The sequence below is a fragment of the Martes martes genome, assembly GCF_963455335.1.
Source record: "Martes martes genome assembly, chromosome: 9".
Classification (NCBI taxonomy): domain Eukaryota; kingdom Metazoa; phylum Chordata; class Mammalia; order Carnivora; family Mustelidae; genus Martes; species Martes martes.
Window position 1 is genome coordinate 85,699,980 of NC_137896.1, and position 23,164 is coordinate 85,723,143.

General features: G+C 44.6%; 1 protein-coding gene across 1 annotated transcript in view; it reads left to right on the top strand.

Moving 5' to 3' along the window:
- Window positions 1-22,734, top strand: part of ANTXR1 (ANTXR cell adhesion molecule 1) — a 129,864-nt gene extending 107,130 nt beyond the window's left edge. Inside the window, exon 13 of the mRNA XM_080812573.1 lies at window positions 22,550-22,734. Coding sequence (XP_080668699.1) covers window positions 22,550-22,696 — 147 coding nt within the window. The 3' untranslated portion in view covers window positions 22,697-22,734. The remainder of the gene's footprint in view (window positions 1-22,549) is intronic.
- The last annotated feature ends 430 nt before the right edge of the window (window positions 22,735-23,164 follow it).

Genomic DNA, 23,164 nt, shown 5'->3' on the forward strand with positions numbered 1-23,164 from the left:
GACTCCAGGACTCCAGAAAATGGTCAAACATCCAAAGTCCTCTTTCACAGCATATGTGAATATGTCCCATATCTAGAGTCTCAACTGACCTTCCTTTTCTTCCCCAGCCTCTAGCCATAGGGGAGAAAATCAGGACCACGGTGCTGCCTTAGGGGAAATACTTAAAAGAAGTTTGCCTTTTGTCTTGCAAAGCAAGCAGAGGTCAGCACCTTAAAGAATTTTTCAGGAAAGACGGTCTTCTTTTACATAAATGCCTTCAATTTTTATAATTTTCCAACCAAAGTGTATAAAAATCAGAGAATCCCTCACAAGTATTTCTTGAAGTCCTACTGGGTCATCACTGTTCCATTTACATTTTACAAAGTTGTTACCCTTAAGGAGCTTAAAATCCGCTTAGAGAAAGGAGCTCAACAAACATATAAAGGACTATGTAAATAAAGAGCAAGATGGTGGGAGCCAGGTGTAAATGCTCTAGGATTTCAGAGTAGGAAAGGAGTGAATTCAGGAAGAGACCCGAGGGCTTCCTGGAGGAGTCATCCCAAGTAGTGATTTGAGAAAAAAATAATTTCAGGGGAAGAGGCGGGAAGAGGCTCTCCGCTAAAGAAAAACCAACCAGAGGAAGAACTAGATATGCCTATGAGCACGGTTAATTCATGCTCTCTCCCAGGAACCATAACTTTTTTTTTCTTTTCCTCTCATTTTGTTTGTTTCTGGTGCCTTCTTAATTTGGGGCCATTTCTCAGGTGGCTACTACTCTCCCAGGACAGTAGTTACTACCCTTCACCCCGAATGGAATGATGAGGCCCAGCTGATTCCCTTCCCTATTAACTATGATGAGCATTTGATTGACACTGATCTCTCGTGTATTAGAGAATCACCATCTTTGAAAAAAAGGAAAGAGACCTAAAGTTTGACATAAGGTTCTAAACTGGATGTGGTAGAAAGTCAAATAAGATTAAGCTGCAGTTTCTTCACTATTTTTGAAAAAAAGAATTTCTCAGTAAATGAATCAAGTAAACAGGAACGTAAGAGGAGTACTTAGACTATTTCCAAGAATGAATTAAAACAAGTAAAGGTTATGCATTATTACCACAGAAACATTCCTATTATTGAAAATGTTCTATCATGCCATGTCTGGAGATCAGAGGAGGTAACGTTTCATGCAGAAAAGAAATGCAACTTCAGGAGGGCAGCTCACAACAGACTGGATCTTCCAGTGACCCTGAGGTAGCCACAACTTGCCATGCTTCGGGAACACAGGGATTGAACCTGGTGTTCTGGGGATGAATGTGGTGTTCACTTATTTCCCAAAGATTTTTTTAACCATTTCATCCTTCAGATTTTTGTGAATTCAGACTGTTCTTTTCTGAAACTAGTGATATTTTTCTGCCGATATTTGTTTGAAAGAGAGAGAGAAAGACATCAACAATGTGCAGGAGAGCCGCCACCCATGACAAAGAATTATCTAGTCCAAGACGTCTGTCATACCAGTTAAAGAAACTCTGAAGAATCAGGATTTCTTGGAGGGAGTACAGGAGTCTGCATTCTAATAAGCTTGCCAGGTAAATCCTAAACACACAGGACTCTTACCATTATATTTACCTGGCACAAAATGTCCTCCAAAGTTTACAAAAAAGCATTAGAATCTATTCAAGAAAAATGATTTATTACTATATGGCGACTAACATATAACATAATAAAAAAAATTCTTATTCTCTTGATTCACTCCCAATCTTACTCATTTAGGAACCCCAAGATTTTAAAATCAGATCCTCTTTTTTATGTTTCTTCTTTTGGACAGTATTTTCTGGTATAAAAATAAGAATTTGCCGAGAATAATTTTAGCCCGACATGACCAGTCTAGGGATCTTCTCCCTTTTGTGTTGCCAGGCAAAGACTATTAAACTTTCTCTCCAAATACCCCTTTTCCATGTTCCAAGTATTCCCTTTGCTTCCACCTCTCACAGTAAGGCTTGGTGAGCCACAGACTTGTTACTTCTTGTTTCAGGAAGAGAGGGCCCAGTGAGCATCAGTATTGTTTTTAACACTTTATGGCTCCCAATGCCTCACAAAAGAGAGGGCCTCCAGCTACCATACAGAGATAGGTTAGAAGTCGGACAGAACTGGAGACTTGGAGTAAAAAACAACAACACAGATATTGGAAAGAAAAATTGCCTCCCACGCATAGTGTTGCCACATGTGCTCCTTGAGGAAAGAACAAAGATTGTATCTTGTTCACCATGGCAACCCAGCACCTGGCACAATGCCTGCATATAGTATTCAGCAGATAGTTGGTAACTGAATGAATGAATGAATGAATGGACTCAACTGGGTCCTACTGAGACCATGATGGCACCTGCTGGTAGGAGAGAAAGGGAGCCAGAATACAGGAGGATTAGAACAGGGGCCACTGAGCTGGTTGGAAGATAGTCCTCCAAAGAGGATGGCCAGCAACCCAATGTACACATCCAAGGAGCATGGGGAGCTTAAGCATGATTTAAGAGGGACAACTCTGTCAGCTGAGAAACTACAACCAGTGATCCCAGACAGGGCAATAGTCAAAGACCGCCTCAGAACAGCACCAGCTCCCCTAGGAGCAGACTCTTGCCAGGGGTGCAGACCTGCATCTAGAAAGAGCCCATTGAACTGGATCAAGATTCAGGGCAGGCTGCCAGTCCGTGAGGGTCTACAGCACAAGGCTGGGAGTGAAACAGAACCATAGCAACTGACAGAGAATCTAGCTAACTATATCTGCTAAGCCCAAAGGACACAAAGATGTAAGACATGGGGAACGGACAAGTCTGGAAGGGATTGCAATCTAATGCGATAAGTTCTTCAACAGAGAATTGATCAATGCCATCTGAGAGCATGAAGTAGAGTGTCTGGGGAAACCAAGAACAGAAGAGACGATACGTGAACTCGGTGAGGAAGAAGGACTGGCATTTGCTGAGTTAACACGGCCTGGCTAAAGGCATGTTAACCAGGCCGTGTTTTGGGCCACAGGGGCTGTGATGGGTTGGGATGGGGTATTGGGAGAGCAGGACAAAACAACTGGGATCAGTTGGCAAGGCCTTCCTTATCTGCCGCAGTACGGAGTTTCTTTAATATTTAATGTAAACATCATACATGATGCAGTTTTCATGTTAACATCCAACCTTTCTTCATTAAGAAATAAACACCTTTTATCTTCAGAGGGGAAAAAAGGAATCTAAGGAACTGCAAGGAAGTCATGACTTGGGGAGCACTGGCATGGCCTGCGCTCACACTGAAATACCAGAAACTTAGGCTGTGGCAGCTCACCCAGTCTGGTCAGGGCTGGCTCTGAAGGGGGTGTGCTGGGCCTCACAGATGGAGGCTGCAGTGACTTAACCCAGGAGAGGCTACAGAGGGGGTAAGGACCACCTCCCAGAACCGCCTTCAGAGCTCTGTCCTCAGCACCTTCCCGGGTTCACTTTGTAAATCGGTTCAATTCTGTTACTAATTTCTTTGAAGTAAGTGGGAAGATGCAAATCCAGCCTGGTTTTGTAGTCATAGGGCTATCTAGGTAAACAGACAGTTGGCATGGCTGTCCTTGCCAAAATTGCTTGAATTTCACCAGCCTGGTAGGGAATGAGTCCAGCAGCCTGTGCTGAGTGGCAATCTCGCCTTCCAACATAATAAAATATTACTGCATGCTCTTCAGAAAAAAGTAGAAATCAGAGAAGACTTTTTTCTTCTATTTCTTTTCCAAGGCCAGCAAAACAGTCCATAAATCACAGTAGGTAGCTATCTTTGGGATAGGTACTTCATACCAATAGCTGTAAGCGTGTGCGTCTCTTGGGTGAGGAAAGATGTGTAGGAAGGAGGTTATTGGTGGAAAATGGGGCCAAAGATCAGGATCAAAGTGTATTAGAATAGTACTATAGGCAAAATGTTAAGGACTCAAACAAAAACCTCCATGCCCTCCAGAATCCACAACATAGGTGCCAAGACATAATATACATTCCAAGGGGTATATATTTTACACTGTGGGGTACAAAAGGCAAATATCAGATGCCCAGAAATTCCTCCATCTGTTCCCCAAACTCACGAACCTCCTCACAGGCCTTCGGATAAGTCACTTGACACAAGCACTACACACTTTGAGGAGTGTCTACTTACTGGACCCAAGGGGATTATGTCCCAGTTACTCAAAAAACTGTTGCCCACCCCCCTGCAAGAGAGAGCTGTGGACAAATCATCCCAGAAATTCAGGGAGAACAAGTAGGCAGCTCGTGCTTTACTCAGCTCCAAACGTCTATCCCATGAGTGCCCTTTTCCCAACAAGACCCTCCCCGAACTGTTTCTCAATTCTAAGAAATGGCCCCTGGAGAAGACAAGTCCTTTCCAAACACCCAGTCGAGGAGGGCAGGACCAGTGCCCACACTCTGACTTTACCTTCTAGCTTCCTTCACCCTAACATTATTCCACTTCCGGTCCAGTTCACTCCCACACCCACCTTCTCCTTGTTCATTTAGCTACTGTGTGTTCACATAGGCTGGAAGAGTAAGAGGAGAGTGGATTGGAGAGGAAATAAGAGACTGACCTTGAAGGGGGTTTGAATGACAGACAGACGGTGGAGTTTGGACCATTGGAAGTCATTCCAAAAAAGTGCAAAGCATTATTTTAGGAAGATCAGTTCATCATTTGTATGTTCCAAGTATATTAATAAAATAACATTAGTTTGGATGCCATTGATTTATAAATTTGTTCATTTGGAAAGGAAATCGGCTCCAGTTTACTTTTACACTATCTGAAGGGAACTTTGTCCCCTAAATGGCCAACCCACAGCCCCAGAGCTTACAAGTGACTCATTAGCATTTCGTACTCAGCCCTGAAAAAGGATGGCCTTTACTTTATTATTGCTGTAATTATAGGTAATATGTCCTTTGAATGATGTGGCTTAACAAAACACAGGGGAAAGATTAGTTGGAGAATGAAAAGTGGGAATAAACATGGACTCTGGGATCAGATCGATGTGGAGGCTGAAATCCTAGTCCTTAGATAGCCAGCCTGCTACAGAGCAGGCATCCAGAGTTAGTTTTCCTTACCGTGATGCTGTAAGCTCTTTGAGAATCAGCACGGTGATGGGGTTTCCAAAGAGGCTCTGGCTTCTGAATTAAGAGAAGTATTGTAGCTGTGACTAAAGAAGAGACGGAACCTCTGAGCTTGGTGGAAGTAAAATCTCATTTGAGTATAGTATGAAATACCAGGACGCTTCAAGGGAGAGCCCAGAGAAACTGAATGTGTGAAAAGTATTGCCAAATATGGTCCGCTACATAGAATCTTCTATGGAATTGGGACTCTTGGCCTGAGACAAAGGAGGACTTGATGAATGGCTGTTTTTAGTATTTGCAACTGTCCTGAGACAGGAGTGTCTGCTTTTATTGTGTAGATGCAAGGAGTAGAACAGGCTGCTGATCTGTTTGTGGCTCAATTTTTAAAAAGGTCGATGTAATTGGCTGCTTCAGGGGGCGGTGAGCTCCCTCTTAGGGTTGTATTCAAGCACAGGCAACTCGACAAGTTGGCAGAATTATGTAAATGCCATTAGTGCCTCAGACAGCCTGTTGGACTTAGCTTTCAGACCCCTTCCAGCACTGAGAGTCTATAATTCTAAAGCTAAAAGTAAGCTGGTAGAGGAGTAAGGTAAACATTAAGAGTCCTATACAGTAGAACAACTGAGTTTGGCTCTTACATTCTGCAAATAAATATGAAATCCTTTTGTTGGGACACCGGAGATATTTGTCTTAGTGCAATTCAAACTGGCCAACATCCAACCAATACAAAAGAGATTATATTTCAGACCGAAGCGTGCTCCTTCTGAGCTCCTTCTGAGAACAACTTGTTTTAATAACCTCAAAACACACCTTCTGATTTACAAACAATTGATATACTAGTCATAAATCATTCTCATCTCTTTATTAATTAGTCTCAGGAAAGCCATACATAATTCAAGGTCTTTTTCACAATATCTAGTATTTTTTTACTATTAGTATTTTAACAAGATGACCTGTGGTTTCTCATACTGTCATTAGAAAGGGCAAAAGACCACAGGAATATCAAAATGCAGAATTCAGATATCAAATGTTGTTTGTGAACTGGAATAAAAATAGTTTGCCAACATCTCTATTTTGATAACCCTTGTATGCATAAAAATATCTTTTCAAATATGTTTTGGAGGAGTCGAGCTGATTTGTTTTTCTTGGATGTTTGAGCAATTGACTTTCAATATTTTTATCTCAAAGTATTTTAAAGAATGTTTGCCCCAAGTTTGAAATTTCCTTGTTTTGAGAATAAATAAGAAAAAAAAATTTTTTCTGAATTTAGGCTCTCAAGAAACTCTGCGATAAACACATATAGGATGGCAATATTTATTTTTAGAAATAAAAGCTAAATCCAAATAATCCATAACCAAGATAAATATAAAGGACCAAACTCAGCAGTTAAAAAACACAGAGACAAATTGTGTTTAAAAAATATCACACTGTATGCTGTTTACAATAAAAAACACATTCAGTAAAATGTAAGTATGAGAAAAGTTATATCAGGAAAATACCAACAGAAAACTAATATAGCTATATTAATATTAGATAAAACAAACAAAGTTACTGTTATAAAGAGGACCATTACATAATGTTAAAAGGAACACTTAACTTGAAGGGTATAATTCTAATCTGAACTTAATGACATATCCTCAGCATATATGAAACAAATATTGACAGAATTACAAAGAGAAATTGATAGATCCACCACCACAAGAGATTTAAATACAATTCTTTCGGTAATTAATAGATTAAGCAGCCCAAGGAAAATTAATAAAATATAAATGACTTGAATAATACAACTAAGCATTTAGCAGGTACACAATGAGGTTACAGCAAAATATTCTAAGAAGAGTCCAAAAATTTTTGGTTGCATTAAATAGGGGTTACACAATTATAAGATTAATAAAAAATACCATTATTTTATAAATTCTAAGACATACTTTTTGCACACTTTAACATCTCTGAAATTGGGATTTTTCAGGTAATCAATAATATATCATCATTTAATTGGCCACATTGTCCCTAATGGCTCATCAAATAACCAGTTATCTACAAGAATGCATCTTAAATTCAGTGAACTATTTCCCATCTGTACGTACTGTGCCAAAAATAAAAGAAACATATCCTGAACAAAACTGATCAGTCTCCTCCTTTCCACCATCCACCCCATTCCACTTTGGAAAAAGAGAAGTCTAGCCTCTCTTCTTTGGAGAGTGGGGGGAGAAAGAGAGGGCAGGAGCTGATCGACAACTACATTATGGCCAACTTCATGGTATAGCCACAGGTGCTATTGCAGGGCTTATCATAGTTGGGAAAATCTCACATTTTTGGAAAATCAAAGAGACATCTAACCCTTTTATAAGTTAAAGCAAAGTCATAATGGAAATTAGGAAATACTTAAAATTAGTCAATTATGAAGATGCCACATAACAAAACTTGTGAATGCAGCTAAAGTGGTTCTTAGAGGGAAATCTGTAGCCTTGAATGTTTGTATTAGAAAAGAAGGAAGTTGTAAGTCAATTAGCCAAGCATTGAACTCAAAACATTAGAGAACAGAGTAAACCCCACTGAAAAAAGAGAAGTCCAGGGATGCCTGGGTGGCTCAGTTGGTTAAGCATCTGCCTTCGGCTCAGGTCATGATCCCAGAGTCCTGGGATCGAGTCCCACATCGGGCTCCTTGCTTGGTGGGGAGCCTGCTTCTCCCTCTGCCTCTGCCTGTGCTCGCTCTCTCTCTCTCCCTCTCTCTCTGACAAATAAATAAATAAAATCTTTAAAAAAAAATTATAAAAAAAAAACAGAAGTCCAAAAGTAGGAAAGTAAGAACAAAATAGAAAACAAGACAAATAGAGAAGTAACAAGGAAAATTATTAGTTGGGGGGCAGGGAAGATGAAAAATAGACATGTGTCTGAAGAACTGTGTTATCGCTGGATGGGGGGCCACACTCATTACTGTCACAGGCTGGGGCTCTGCTAGAGGGAGATCATTAACCAAGAGAACCACAAAAACACATGTTGATTGAGCTTATCCCTCACCTACGCCTTGGTCTTTCTTCCTATGGAAGACTTTGTGCAAAAATGAATGTTGCAAAATACAGTATAATGTTTACACCTTAGTCTCCACCATCTTATCATGCGCTAAAATCATGAGCCATGGCCTAATGACGAGCCACATCACTATGAAACCCTCGATTTCTGAGGCTGTTGGCCCTTCCAAGCACTATGGTTTTTGAAGTTTATCATTCTGTGTTTTCTGGCCTCTCACTTCTTAGTGTTATATGTGTGTCTCCTGTTCTAGATGCCCCCTTTCTAATTTGATGGTTTAAGATATCAGATATCTTAATATCAGATAACCAAGCTTTTATAATTTGTATATAAAAGAAGAATTCCTGATCTCTGAATAAGAACTTGGGAGACAGTTTATATCCTAAGCGCACAACCTTTAGTGAATGACCAGTGTGTCCATTCATGCCTACTCCTGGGTTATTGGAGCTACTCTGAATGTTTGAGCCTTTTGGGTTGAGCGTTCTGGATTAGTGAGCCCAGCTGTGAGAGGCACAATTTTAGGAAGAAGTGCATATTTTAAAGAGGGTCCAAAAAGTGTGTATGAGTGGAGAGGGAGAGGGGGAAAGATGGGCGGGGGGGAGAAAAAGAAGGAGGAGGAGGAGGAGGCAAAAAGGGAGAAGGAGGGCAGAAGTAGAAAAGGAGGCACAAGGAGAAGGCTTGATTAACAGTTTGGGAAATAGGGCCAAAAAGAAGAGAGAGCCTCAGAAGGTCTCCTTTCTGCCAACACTGAAATAATTGCCAACTCCTTAAATGGTCCAAAATTGGCAAAATCCATGGACTAGACTATCACAGAACTGGAGGAGACAGCAGCCAAACCCAGGCCATATTGTCCTGGGTGGCAATTTATGGTCATATCGCACCAAATCATAAGCTGCCCCAGGACAGCTTCTGATCAGGACATTGTTTGGGACTGACATGATTCATATTGTTTGCACTCCCCAAAAGCCAGCAAGCTCTTCCTTCTGCTTCCTGCAGAATGACAGAGTCCCCCAAGAGTATATAAACACCTTTGCTTTTGTAAAGCAACCAGCTTCATTAGGAAATTCAGAGGTCAGTGATTTAATTTATATCTCCCTAAAACAAGAGTCTGTCAGCGCCACAAGCAATATATAACTAGCATTCCTTTGCCATTACCGTGGTTGCTAGAACAGATGTTAGCTTAGTCAGTGCCCAAAGCAGTGGGCTTAATGTTTTGTTTCTTTAAAAAAAAAAAAAAAAATTCAGAAGCATTTGAATTAGCGACAACTAAACTATTCCTGGGTTTCTTTTACACACAACCCAGTGTCAGGAGAACTGGTTCATTTGCAAGCCAAGGAAATATGAAAGGTACAACTAAGGCAATTTCTTTTACCTTCATTGCCCAAATGCATGGAATTGGAAAAGGTATCCAAAAGTTCAGGGTTTTGAGAATCTGTATAAAGGTACAAACTCAACCTAAATGAATTTCTAACAAATAATGCTGATGATAGAATTCAATCTGGCAACTGGGTTGACCTTTACCTGCTAGACTTAAAATTTGTGAATGCATTGATTCCTAATAGATAAAAATGTTTGATGATGATCAAAAATTTGCATTCCATACCTCCTCGTTGTAAATAAAGTAATGTCCATCCCTACTTCTGTGCCTTTGATCACAGTTCACTTTCCTTCTGGAATGCCCTCTCCTTTTCTCCACTACCCACATTTCACTGTGGCTTCAAGGCCTGCCAAGTGCTGCCTGGACCTGCCCCAGGATGCCTCACTGACCTTGGCAAGCCTCCTGAACTCTCTCTGCTCTGAGCTCAAGCACTGTGGTTTGTAGTGTCAGTTCAAGTTTAACTCCACATACCCTGTGCTGCTCCTTCAGCGAACCCCGTGAATCGGTCCTGACTTTCTAACTGCGCAGTGATGACATCTCCCAGGAGTGGAGACTGACTGTGCTGATCTTTGTCTCCCGCTGCTCACCGTGTGTTGGAAACTCAACACAAAATGATAAGTTGGTTTCCAGATACTCTATAATTCAGTGTAGAGACACAGTTTTGAGGAATCAGTCATCAGGGTCACCACTGGTAAGCATCTATGTCTGTGAGGCACTACCCAAATCATAGGCCTGGCTTCTACCTTTCCAAGTTCATAATCTAAGGCAACAGCTATCAGTATACAAGGGATATGCTTACTTGCTGCTAATAGGTAATAATGATGCTGACTAATATGGGAGGGATGACCAAGAAAACCAATTAAGCACATACCTTAAATAAAAAGCTACATTAAAGGCAAAGAGACCAGTCCCTGCAATGAAACAAAAAATGAAAACAAGAAATTACCCTTTCTCTTCCAGTGTCATCATATTTAAACATTACTAAGGAACTTTCTAATCCTATTTCAACAGCCCACTCACAGGAACTAAGGCATTTTGAGTACTAATGAGCTGCATCTTTTCTGAATTATTCTCTAAAAACTGGTTTTGATTAACAAGCTCTATGCATTTTATGGAGAGAAAGGAAAGTGCTGAATGAATCCAAGATTTACGTATTATCACCCTTACCATTGTGAGTGAGATGAAGTGTCTCTACTGCCTCAGGGTGACAAGAGGACCAAGATGATGCTGGAAAACCTTGATATGGAGTGTCCTTCCGTGACAAAGGACCTCAGAGCTTGAGTTTGAAGGAGTATGGTGTCAGTCTCCCCTCAGTCGCGTTCCAATGATGGCTTCTCTAAGTCCTTCTGGTTTTATTTACATAAGGCCCAAAATCATAAGATTTATAGCAAACTAGAATTCGCACATCCAAATGATTGCTAGTCCTTCAAAATATTTACCTTGGAAAGCCATGTACTTTCTCCAACAACACTGTCACAATGCCAGCTATCCTCTGCACTCCAGCTCTGAAATTACCATCACTTCCAAGTCATGGTATTTGAATATTCTCAGTAGGGGAATAGGGAAACATCAGCCTTTGATATGAAAACAACCCCTAAAAGTCATAGGAACCGGGTCTGGTGAATGGTAGTTAATCGAGCTGGGAAACTCCTTGGTGAAAAGCAAAGTGTGACTAAGAAGGTGGAAGGTTTTCTTTTTGTGGCCTATAAATTGGTTTCAAAAACAGTTCTAAGGGAAGTGTTTCAGGATTGCTTTGAGCAATGGCTGTATCATTGGAGAGTCTCCAGCATCCAAAGCCACTAAGTTTGGAGGGGATGAGAATCACTTGGATGTGGGGGTTTTGCCATGTTCACTACAGGACCAACCTCATTACTTTATAGCCATACTTTCTAAGCAGAGTTCCAGTAGGGCTTAGGTAATTCTCACTTAATATTTTTTCTATACTGCCTACTTTGTGGGTTAAGGAATCCAGTGTCTTCAGTGTCTATCAATGTTATTGCCATTTCTAGCCCAGATTACCTCTCAGGTAGCAGAAATGAATCATAATGTTTGATTGTGTTTTACCAACATTAATATTTGCTCACCTTTGATGAGGGCAATTGAATTTGCCATTGGAAAACCCACATGGGTTTCCCTTTCCTTGACACTGGTATGGACATCTGAGGGCATGTGGTTCTCCCAAATACCTACCCTGGGACCACCCACGCACCCCGTAGCTCCAGCCAGTTAGCAGGAAACTGTTTACAGGAGTCAAATTTACTCGCCTAGACCAAGCCCAGGCACATCAACAGGAACATGATAGAAGCAAGAGGGGACAGAAATCACATCTACTGAAGGATGGCCATACACCAGGATCTTTACATCTCTTATCTCATTAAGAATCAAATCAATCCTGGGAAGTAGGAGTTATCTCAACTTCATATATGTACAGAAAAGGAAGTTTAAGAGAATTTGAACAACTTATCTAAAGTCTACATATTAATAATTTAAGGTCTACATGTTAATAAGTGGAAGAGTTAGGATTTAAATATCTTTTCCTGATTCCAAAGTCCACACTTTTTGCAGTGAGGTTAGTGAGCTGTTTCCAGCGATGGGGCCTTGGAGGAGGAGGTAAACAGCCTAGGGTGACATTGACTCCAGTGCCACCCGCTAGCTGTGGAAGGATTAGCCGGCTCAATCCTGATTTATCTCCATCTAATACATACTTGAGTGACAAGTCTTTTTATGTTTGAAACACTGCACTATGTCTCCATGTTACAAAGATGGGTAAAGTCAGACTTGTGTCCTCTAGGGGCTTACAGTTCAATGATATCATTTCTATAATATACAGTAAATGCTAAGGTAGACATATAAAATGAGAGCACAAACTCAGAGTTTGTTGGTAGTGTTTTCTTGTCTGTGCTCCCCACTCAACTACCAGGTTTGTGATCCATCTTTTCTGCCCATGCTTACAGAGGCCTTAGCACATAGTAGGTGTCCAGTTAGTAGGCAAGGTAAGAATGAATCAGCTGTTGCCTGAGCTAAGACTTGAAAGATGAGAAACAGCTACCCAAGCAATGAAAGGATGAAAGGGTGTTTCAGGGAGAAGAACACAAGAGAACACTTTAGTGAGGTGAGCACAAAGTGTAAGGAGGGAGGTGGAGAGGAGAGGAGGTTGGAGAAATAAGAGAGGCCTCGCTGTGAAGGGCCTTGAGCCAAGGACACATCATGGATTCTGGGGCTTTGATGGATGCCCCGAAATTGTCACCAAAATTTGTGAGCTGGAGTGTAAAAGTAAATGTGTACTTGTGTACTTTTCTGAGCAAAGGGGTGTGTCACTTTCATCAAATTTTCAAATGTTACAAAGTCATGCAGGCAGTGAGGAGCTGTTAGCACTATCAGAACAACATTTTAGATGGATGACTGGATGCTGCTGTAGAGGATGGAATTTGGGGTGGCAAGATAGTGGTGGAGAAACCAGTGAAGAGAGAGCTGCCACTGTCCAGGAAAGAAATAATAAGGTTCTAGCCCTAATCCGCAGCATGGAGGAGGAGGAGACAGGGACAGATCCAAGAAGAGGTTAGGTTGGTATATAGTGCCATTGAATGAAGAGAGGAGATCGAGCAGACTTGAAGGGGAGAATAATGAGCTCAGTTTGAACCGTTGACTCAGAGGCATCAGTAAGAACCTCCAGACAGTTGAATGACCCTGACTGCAAGGACCTGAAGGGCCCTGAGGAAAGATCTAGGCTAGAGATAAAGATGGCAGCCATCAGTATGGAGTTGAGAATTTAAACTCTGAAAGGAAATGAGACAGCCCATTGGAGAGTGGCACAAAGACACCAAGAGTTCATCCACAGGTTGCATGACATTGTAGGTATACTGAATTGTACACCCTGAAAAATGGTTCTAATGGCACCTTTTATTTGTATATTTTTACCATGATTTTTTTGAAGTGAATTTAAAAAGCAGACATGCTTCAAGCAAAATAAAAACTATACACCTTTTCAAAAACAAACAAACAAAAAATAGATCCATGATCCATATAGATATTTATTTATTTATTTATTTATTTGACAGACAGAGATCACAAATAGGCAGAGAGGCAGGCAGAGAGAGAGAAGAGGAAGCAGGCTCCCTGCCGAGCAGAGAGCCCGATGCGGGGCTCGATCCCAGAACCCTGGGATCATGACCTGAGCCAAAGGCAGAGGCTTAACCCACTGAGCCACCCAGGCGCCCCTCATACAGATATTTAAAGGACAGGGAGCAGCCCAGGAGGAAGGTGGATAAGGGGTCATCAGAGAGTAGGGAAGAGGCTCAGGAGAGTCCAGTACTCGTCACTGAAGCAGGGAGACTAGAATTCCAATAAAATTAAGGGCGGGTTGGGTGGAGAAGTTAGATAATTGTTGAAGTTGCTTCCAGAAATAATAGTCAGAATATATAAGCTATGAGGAAGAGAGAGAGAGAGAGAATCTTGGTCTCTGGGGCTTGCTCATCCAGAACGTCTCAGCAGCAATAAAATGACTAAAATTTCTTCTTACAAAAGAAAACCTGCCCGTGTTCCGCCAGTTTTGTCTGGGCAGGAAACAGAGCTCAACCCAGCTGCTGAGCATCATTCTGAATTCCACTTCAGAGTCCTGGAATGTGACACCTCCCAAGTGGCAGCCTGTGCCCTGGGAGGAACACAGCCTAGAGCTGAGGGGGCCGCGACACAGGGTACAGGGCCCCTCCTCGCCTCCAAGGGGTCTCTCTGAAGAAGACAAGTCTCTTGATCTCTGCACATTTCCCTCTCCCCCACATGGCCTCCTTGGGACTTAGAACCAGCCGGCTGCCATGAGAGCACAAGGTCATAGACCAGAGCTGCCCCTGGAGAAAGGGTCACTTTCTCTAAAGGGCTTCAAATAGAACGCACTCAGTAGCAGAGAGGGCAGGACAATGGTCAGGGTGGAGGGTGGAGGTGCAGAGGGGGCACCAGGCAGCCTCACGCCATAGCAAACCCACCTTGCAACATCCAGGCATGCCCCGTGGCCTCATCGGTCACCAACGGAATCTGGGGAAACCTCTTCACCAGCTTTTAAGAAGCTCGAACGGATCACAAGCTTTTTTCTTGCCATATTTTTGGCAGAGTCTGGCTAATAAACCTGCTAATTCATTCTTTCACATTAAATGTGGAAAAGCTAGCCTCGTCTAACCATGTGAAAGGATCCGATATCTTCAGTAATTCAGTGTTAATACTCCGGATCTACAAAACCTGGCAAAGATCATAGAGCGACAGCAAACGCACCCACCCCATCAGCGAGGGCTCTCAGAACCCCTTGGTTAATAATCCACGTGTGCTGTTGTCAGACCCCATTGTCACCATTGCCACGGCCCCTCCCGGGTGATGTGGAAAGAAGAGATGTCGGAGGGGCCGTTCTGGTAGAGGCATAAAGCATAGGATGCTTTCTTTATAAGTCTCACAGAAACGAGATGCCCCCAAAATGATATGTGAACCTCACTACTGCCTCTATTATTGTAGGCTAAAGACTGGCTGAGTGTGGCAGCAAATGGGCTGGAAACTGAAGTCCAGAATTAAATAGGTTTACCAGTCTCGTCGTGGGCACGGCGCCCGTCCAGGGAAGACTTGGAGCCAGCAGCAGAGCTCCCAGGCAGCCGAGATTTGAGCTGCAAGGTTGCTTACTTGAATGGGTCCCTCCTAGCCCTCCTAAGGCCTTGGGAGGGGCCCTCATAATTTTACATTTGTATTTTTATGTTCTTTCTCTGAAAGGGGCTCCCCCAAATTGTATAGGCACAGGCCTCCTGACAACACCAGCTTTGTATGGCAGAAGAGGAGAGAAGGCCCTGTCTGGGATGGATCACTTATTAGTTCAGTGGGAGCCAGGCTCCCTGTGGGATGCTTGGGAGCAGCGTGCTCTAGGAGGGACAGGGAGAACGGATCACATCATGCTTGGTTCACTCTGGCCTTCTACGTTGAATGAGTAAAGGGGAAGAGAAGGTCTGCACACACAGGATACCCTCGACATGGAAGGACACACACAGGAGTAGGGAAGAATGCTCCCTTCTTAACCAAGACACTTTACCGGCTACATAATGAGCCACGCGGGGCATGGGGCAGAATCCCAGTCTAAACCCAACAGCAAGATGTGGGATAGCACAGTTTATTTAAACTGAGCTCCCCCCAATCTCCCACTGATTCCTTCCAGTGTAATCCTCCTCTCTTTACCGTGGCAACCCCCAAAACAAAACAGAAAGGAGGAGCAGTGCTGGCGGCTCTATTGTCCCCAAGCCTGCCTCTCTCTCTTTCATCACAGTACAAATGGGCCCCTCACAAGATCCCTCCTCCTCGTGCCCTGCATCAGAATTCCAAAATTACCTACAACCCCACCACGTCAGAGATGCTTTCATTCGTCAAGTTCCTAAGCCTGTGCCCTTGAAAACAGTGCCTCCTTGTCTTGAAAGAGAGGCCCTCCTTCGGTGAGCTGGGAACAGAAGGAATTAAAGAAAGCTAGGAGGCAGCCTTCAGGGATGGTCACCAAAAACCATAACCTGACCAGAGGGAGGGAACAGGGCTGAGCATGAAACTATTCACTGAAGGAACCAGATGATTACCACCTATCCACACCCCCACCCTGTAAATGGAAGAGACCCCCACCTCATTCTGCTCACTTTCCCACCTGTCTTGCAGCTCCAGTCCCATGACCCAGAGTCCAATCCCCTACCTCCTGCCAAATATTTTTCTAATTAAAGAGCCATGTTGATTTTTTAACTTTCTTTTCACTTTTTAAATAAAATGAGAACTGAACTCGCATTGGTATTTAGGCTGTCCGAAAAATAACACTGGTAGGAATCAGTTTCTGGCTATTTATCTGCTGCTTTTTTCCCCTCTGAAATCTTTTGGAGGTTTCTGGAAAATTACACGCAGAGTCTGACAGTTTGCTAAGCAAGTCAGCTTCTGCTCTCACTTTGGCTCATAAAATCAGGTTCCCCACCTCAGGCTTCCCTTCCCTGCTGAGGACTGACAGAGAGCTTGAAGGATTCATCTGCATCAGCCTGGAGGCTGGTACCTGCTGGAATTATGAGCTCTCAGAAGCCACCTTGGCCCCTCTCATCCCCTAGCCATCCACGACAGGGCCTGCTCTGGCACGATTCTATACTAACTGACTTAAATGGCCCCACTCAGCCCTGTGGTGTGAGCAGGTAGGCCTGGGGGTCTCTTCGGTCCTGGCCACCCTTTACCCTGGTGAAGAGAGACAGCAGAGACTGAGCCCACACACCCATCCTAAGTCAGGCTGAGGACAACAGTCAGCCCGTGGCCCTCCTGGAATTATCCCGCAATAAGCTTTGGGGAATAGGCCAACAGACAGTGAGCTGGGACCCAGGAGGGCAAGTTGGTAGCCAGAGCCCAAGGATTCAAGGCAGTTGGTACCAGAGTACCAGAATAAAGGAACGGAGCCAGGTTGTTGGGCACTAGGTCACACAGTGTGGGCTCTGGAACAGTCCACGTGCTTCCCAGCCAATGGCAGAGCCTGCTCCTTAGCACCCAACAGGGTTTTTCATTTGGGGACGTGGTAAAGATGCAAAAGAACTGGTTTAGAATAAGTGACTAATTTCATGAATGAAGCAAATACCATTTACTGAACAGTGCAGATATGTATGTATTTGTAAACTACATACTGAGACATTTTCAACAGGTTACGTGGGGCCGTCTTTGCTGAGTTGTCAATCCCACTTTGCAAGGTTATTGGTTGAAACTCCAAGCCACAACAATAAGAGGAAGATGAGCTCTGCTGTTGGTTCTCGTCCCCTTCTGACTTCACTCTGAAACACAGTTTCACCCGTGTGGCACATTGGCCCACGATGGGGGAAGCTCCCACTGGAGCAGAGGCAGCCATTCCAAATATGGCTCCATCTCTCCCTCTTCTCACACAGCTGCTTAAGGCTTAGCCTTTAAAGTGCAGGTAGTTCTTAAGTGAATTTTTTCAAAATATTTTATTTATTTATTTTAGAGAGAGACAGGATGAGCAGGAGGGGCAGAAAGAGAGAGAGAGAGAGAGAGAGAAAGATTCTCAAGCAGACTCCACACTGAGTCTGGAGCCCAACCTGTGGCTCAATCCCAGGACCCTGAGATCATGACCTGAGCTGAAACCAAGAGCCAGACGCTTAACCAAATGTGCCACCCAGGCACCCCTCTTAAGTGAATTTTTTCAATCTGACATTATATTGTGACAGTTGAGTGGGAGGAGAGTGAGGTTCTAAAATCAGACTATGAAGGCTCAATTCCAGTTTTGCAACATTAAAATTGTAGGCCTCTAAATATGTATGTAAGTGTTACGTGAAAGGTCTTGGGCAAGTTACATACCATCGCTAAGTTTCCATTTTCCTTCCCTGAAAAACAGGAAGAATAATTCCTAGAAGACTGCTGGAGCAAGGCTCATTTAATTAAATGAGATAATGTATATACAGCACTTTGCATAGCACTAGGAATGTAGATAGCACACAGTAAGGTCAGCGATTGTTAGGTATATTAGTGCTGAACACATCTATGAAAATACAAAAGTTTTGGAAGGGTGACCCTCTAAATTGTCACCCTGGAAGAATGAGACAGCATTGCTGCAGCCCTCCACCTGGGCCTTTGACCTCCCCACCTGCCCCCACCTTTCCCTCCTGGAGTCCATACTCTAGAATGTCTATAGCATTTGCTTCCTGAGAAACAAATCTGAGAACAGTGCCCCTGGATCCTTTTTGTCTCAAAGAGAAGCCGTGCTCCTCCGCTGGGCTTGCATGGCCTCTGATGCTGAGATCCCCACCACTTTCGCTCCCACCCCACGCCCTGCTAAGCGGGAAAGCCAACCTCTCCTCACCCTGCAGGCCCAGAACTCCGGCACCACCTCCTCTCTGGAGTGCTACCTCCTAGGCTCACTTGCTGGGAACAACAGCTGCTGGTTAAACCTGGGAGGTGAGGAACCGACAGCCCAAGTTAAATTCTGGTTTCTTCCTGTGACCTAGGGCAAGCTTCTTCACCGGTCCTTGCCTCAGGATTTTTATGTATAAGATAAGAGAAATAATATTAAATTCATCTGTTTGTTAATGAAAGTTCCATGAGCTAGCATAAGGAAAGCCTGTCAGTACATAGCAAGAACAGTCCTTGGCACATAGTAAGTGTTTATTTAATATATATGAGCTGTTAGCTGCACTAATAACAATTATTATCATCATCGTCATCATCATCTTTATTCCACCAAAATGTAAATTCTTTAAGTGTAGAGATTGACTATATCGTTCACTACCTGACGCATAAAAGGGGCTAAGTAAACAACTGTTGACTAACACACAGCCCCTGCATGTGGTTCATTGTTGATACAGCTTTCCTCAGCAGGCCATGAGCACCTTGGTTCTGTCTAAGCGAAACTGCATCGGTCTGCTCAATAGAATAGCTGGTCCACAGAATAGCTGGTCCATAAACGTTTGATAATGAATATGTGAAGGACCCTCTGGGCTTGCATGTACATGTTCTCTCCCAGGAAAACACTGGCTTCAGGTCTAAGTTTATCCAAAATTCCTGCCCTGTGTTTGATGGTGACTCGTTTGCACTGGGCTTATACGTAATGATTGTGGGAAGTGCTTGAAAAGCAGGCAATGCATTGGGGGCCACATCCCAGGCTGTCGTCTTCCAGAGCAGGACAAAATCCCGCCAGGAGCTCCTGGCCCTGTGTGTTCCACTCTCCTCATGACACCTTACCCCTTCTTGAGCCCCACGGCTGTCCCCCTCCTCCCCCCATCTCCTCCCCCATCTCCTCCCCCCATCAGCCCAGGAAAGCTGTGGCTTGTAAGGGGCATATCCAGCCTGGCTGGAAGAAAGCCAAACATAGGTATGTCTCAACCCAGGAATTCTTCCCTGGGGCAGAAGCCTCCTCTCTCCCCTTGCAGGCCAGGTCCCTCTCCCTCCCTGTTTCACAGGAAACCTTCTCCTTCCAGAAGGAAGTAAAAACTTCTCCCACAATAGCTTGAGCCTTTCTGCTTCAGTTCCTTTATCTGAAGTGAAAAACAAAATCAGGAGCCGGGAGATTGAGCATAATGGGAATAAATGTAGTCTGTAGGCTTCACTAAATTATAACTCAATGCTAAAAGACTGCTGTTTTATGAGCCTCTCAGTAACCAAAACTATTTATTATTCTAAGTGCAAGCAGATTTATGGTCTGCAACGCCCACCGTGTTTGCTGTGGTGAGGACGTGGAGGGAGGGTGAGGTACAGTGCAGGGTTTGACATGATAGCTTTTGTGCCGCTGCCGGCCCCGTGTCTGCATGTACCTCAGGTGTCCTTTGCAGCGCCTTTGTCAGTGCAGGGGAGCAGCTGAGGTTGAGTGTCTCCATTTTTGGCTGGGGAATGCAGACTGAGGGGTTAAGAGTTATCCCTGACTAACAGTAAGTTTGGGAAACACTCATGACTTCTTTGTGTCCTTGCCGAGAGCATCCCTCTCCACCAAAGTTCACACATCAGTGTTGTGGGTCGTCTCTGGCACGGCTGTGTCCCTCCTTCGGAGTCTGTGCTCCGTCCCCACCCACGGCCCAGCCCTGCACCTGCGTTCGTGAGGCTGCGCCTCCCTCAGGGGCACTCTGGCTTCCCCAAGCCTTGGCTGGGTTGGACCAGGGTGATTAGCTCCCTGGTTTTTTGGTCAAAGACATTCCAGGGAGTAAGAGCTACCTTTAAACAGCTTCCAGGAGCCCCCGGCCAAGCACTTAGAGTGGGAGTGAGTCAAGTCCCAGCGCTGCCATTAACTGGCTACACTCCCGAGCAGCCTCCCAACCTCGATGCTCCTCAGGATGGGCTGGGGGGTAGGGGCAGCTCTGAGAATCTGATCATGTGCTCAGCGGTCTCCCCTGAAGACACAGGTCATGATTATCACGGTGTACTTTGGAGAGGGTCACGAGCTTCCACCCCCTTGAACCCCTCTGTGTACCCCACAGGTCCACTGGCCCTATAAGAACCTCTGGGTCAGGTGAACTCGGGACACCAAAGTGGGGAGCCCCAAGGACAGATTTTTAAAGAACAACTTCAGTAATTTATCTTCTTATTACAAATTGGTTTTTTTTTAAGATTTTTTTTTTAAGAAAATTTACCGTAAACCCACTACCTGCCAAACCACTGTTAGTATTTTAGTAAATATCCCCCAGTCTTTCTCTCTCACTCCCGACATTTATTAAATCCACTCATTATATCGGGAATGTAATTTAAATATTATTTGAGGGGCACCTGTGTGGCTCAGTTGGTTAAGCATCTGCCCTCAGCTCAGGTCATGATCCCAGGGTACTGGGATCGAGCCCCTCACTGGGATCTCTGCTAAGCAGGGAGCCTGCTTCTCCCTCTCCCTCTGCGTGCCGCTCTGCCTACTTGTGCTCTCTCTGTCAAATAAACAAATAAAATATTTGGGGTGCCTGTGTGGCTCAGTGGGTTAAAGCCTCTGCCTTCAGCTCAGGTTGTGGTCCCAGGGTCCTGGGATCGAGCCCTGCATCGGGCTCTCTGCTCAGCAGGGAGCCTGCTTCCCTTCCTCTCTCTCTGCCTGCCTCTCTGCCTACTTGTGATATCTGTCAATAAATAAATAAAATCTTTTAAAAATAAATAAATAAATAAATAAAATCTTTTAAAAAATATAAGGAGGGCACGAATTTCATGGGGGCACTGGGTGTTATACATAAACAATGAATCACTGAACACTACATCAAAAACTAATGACGTATTGTATGGTGACTAACATAACACAATTTTTTTTAAAGATTTTATTTATTTATTTGACAGACAGAGATCACAAGTAGGCAGAGAGGTAGGCAGAGAGAGAGAGAGGAAGGCAAGCAGGCTCCCTGCTGAGCAGAGAGCCCGATGCGGGGCTTGATTCCAGGACCCTGGAATCATGACCTGAGCCGAAGGCAGAGGCTTTAACCCACTGAGCCACCCAGGTGCCCCACATAACACAATTTTAAAAAATAGTAAAAAAATAAATACTATTTGAAAACAACATCTACACAGTAACCAATGGCACCGTAGTTCTATAATGCATTATTAGCCATTCCTTAATTGAAAACGGTTTAGTTGCAAACATACCGGGTAATTTTCGGGGGCTAAAAGTGGAATTTCCAGCTTTGCTGAGAAAGAGTAACATGACAATACCTATGACAATTTGCTCCTCAACCTGCTGCCCCCCCCCCCCCGCCCCAAGAGTTGTGCCCATTTCCACTCCCAGCAGCTGGCAGCAAGGGCAGGTGGAGGAGACTTAAATTTGCTTCCCAGAGCCCACAGCCCTACAACACCAACTGAGAGCGGGATTTCTGTTTGCTAAAAGTTAACCTCCATCGCAGGCCACAGCGGCCCATGACTATGCTCAGGACCGGTCTCGGCACTTTCCAAATGGGCAAAATCTGTGTGGGGCGCCTGTCTCACCTCCTGGCCCCAACGCGACAGCCACTTGATCTGAGGGCAGTGTCGACTCAGCCACCGCTCCCCTTTTCTCCCAGGTTCTGTATCAGCTGCTCCCGTCTCCCTCTCTGGAATCCATGGGCCCTATATCTCGTCTGTCCGCGGGCTCTTGACTCTACCTCATGAATGGGTCAGGGCCTCTCCCTGAATGAGTCCATGGGAGCAGGCTGAACCCAACCCGGAGCACGAAGGTCGTGAGCGCAGCGCGGGCGGTGGCAGGAATAGCAGGGTCAGGGAGTCGGAGGGTGTCACCAGGCAGAGGGTGAAGGTGCCGGAGGCAAGGAACCATCACAGGCCCCCTCAGCGTCCAGGCCTGGGCAAGCGCCGGGTCTGGCTCTTGCAGGGTTGCGCCCCCCAGCACGTTGTCCCACGAGAAGAGCGGGGCCTTCTGAAAAGGCACATCACGTCTCGCGAGAACTGGCTGCATGGAGCGTGTTGCCCAGAACGCTGGCAGTATCAGCCACGTGTTTGGCGACCCGTGTTCTTCTCTGGGCCTCGAATCGGCGTATTGGTGACTGGGGGGGGGGGGGGGGAGGGTGGAGAGGGGGAGGCTCCGGTTGTCACTGGTCACACATGTGGCCTGCCCCACCGCTGACCGTCTTCTTTCTTGGCCCCACAGTCGGACGGCTCCATCCTGGCCATCGCCCTGCTGATCCTGTTCCTGCTCCTGGCCCTGGCTCTCCTCTGGTGGTTCTGGCCTCTCTGCTGCACCGTGGTGAGTGCCCCAAGCTCATCCTCCTCACCTCAGGCCTCCCACAGAAGGTGACGTGAGGCTAATGGGATGGTAAGGAGGAGAGGTTGTCCAAAAACAAAACAAAACAAAACAAAAACACCCTTTAAAGATTAAGGGAAATTTTGCATTATTTATACAAAGTTGGCATAAACTGACATTGCTCAGTGGAACCACAAGTCATTAGGAATCAGTATGGATTAGGGAGTGAGATTTAGCCTTTAGGTCGGGCAGCCGAGGGGGCTGCTCATCTTCCGATGCTTGGAGCGACCCATAGAATACTGTAAGTGATGAGTGTTATTTGACATGTATCACACACATGTGTGCACACACATACATGCGTGTTGAGTTGCACAACTGAACTCTTTCGAGGAAGGCCACGCTGGCCTCAGCAGCTGGTCTGCCCAACGGAGAGCGTGCCTGTGGCCTATTTTTAACAAGCATGAGTGGCACCCGCCTTTATGTCATTATTTTTAGCTAACATTTATAGGACGCCTCTATTGT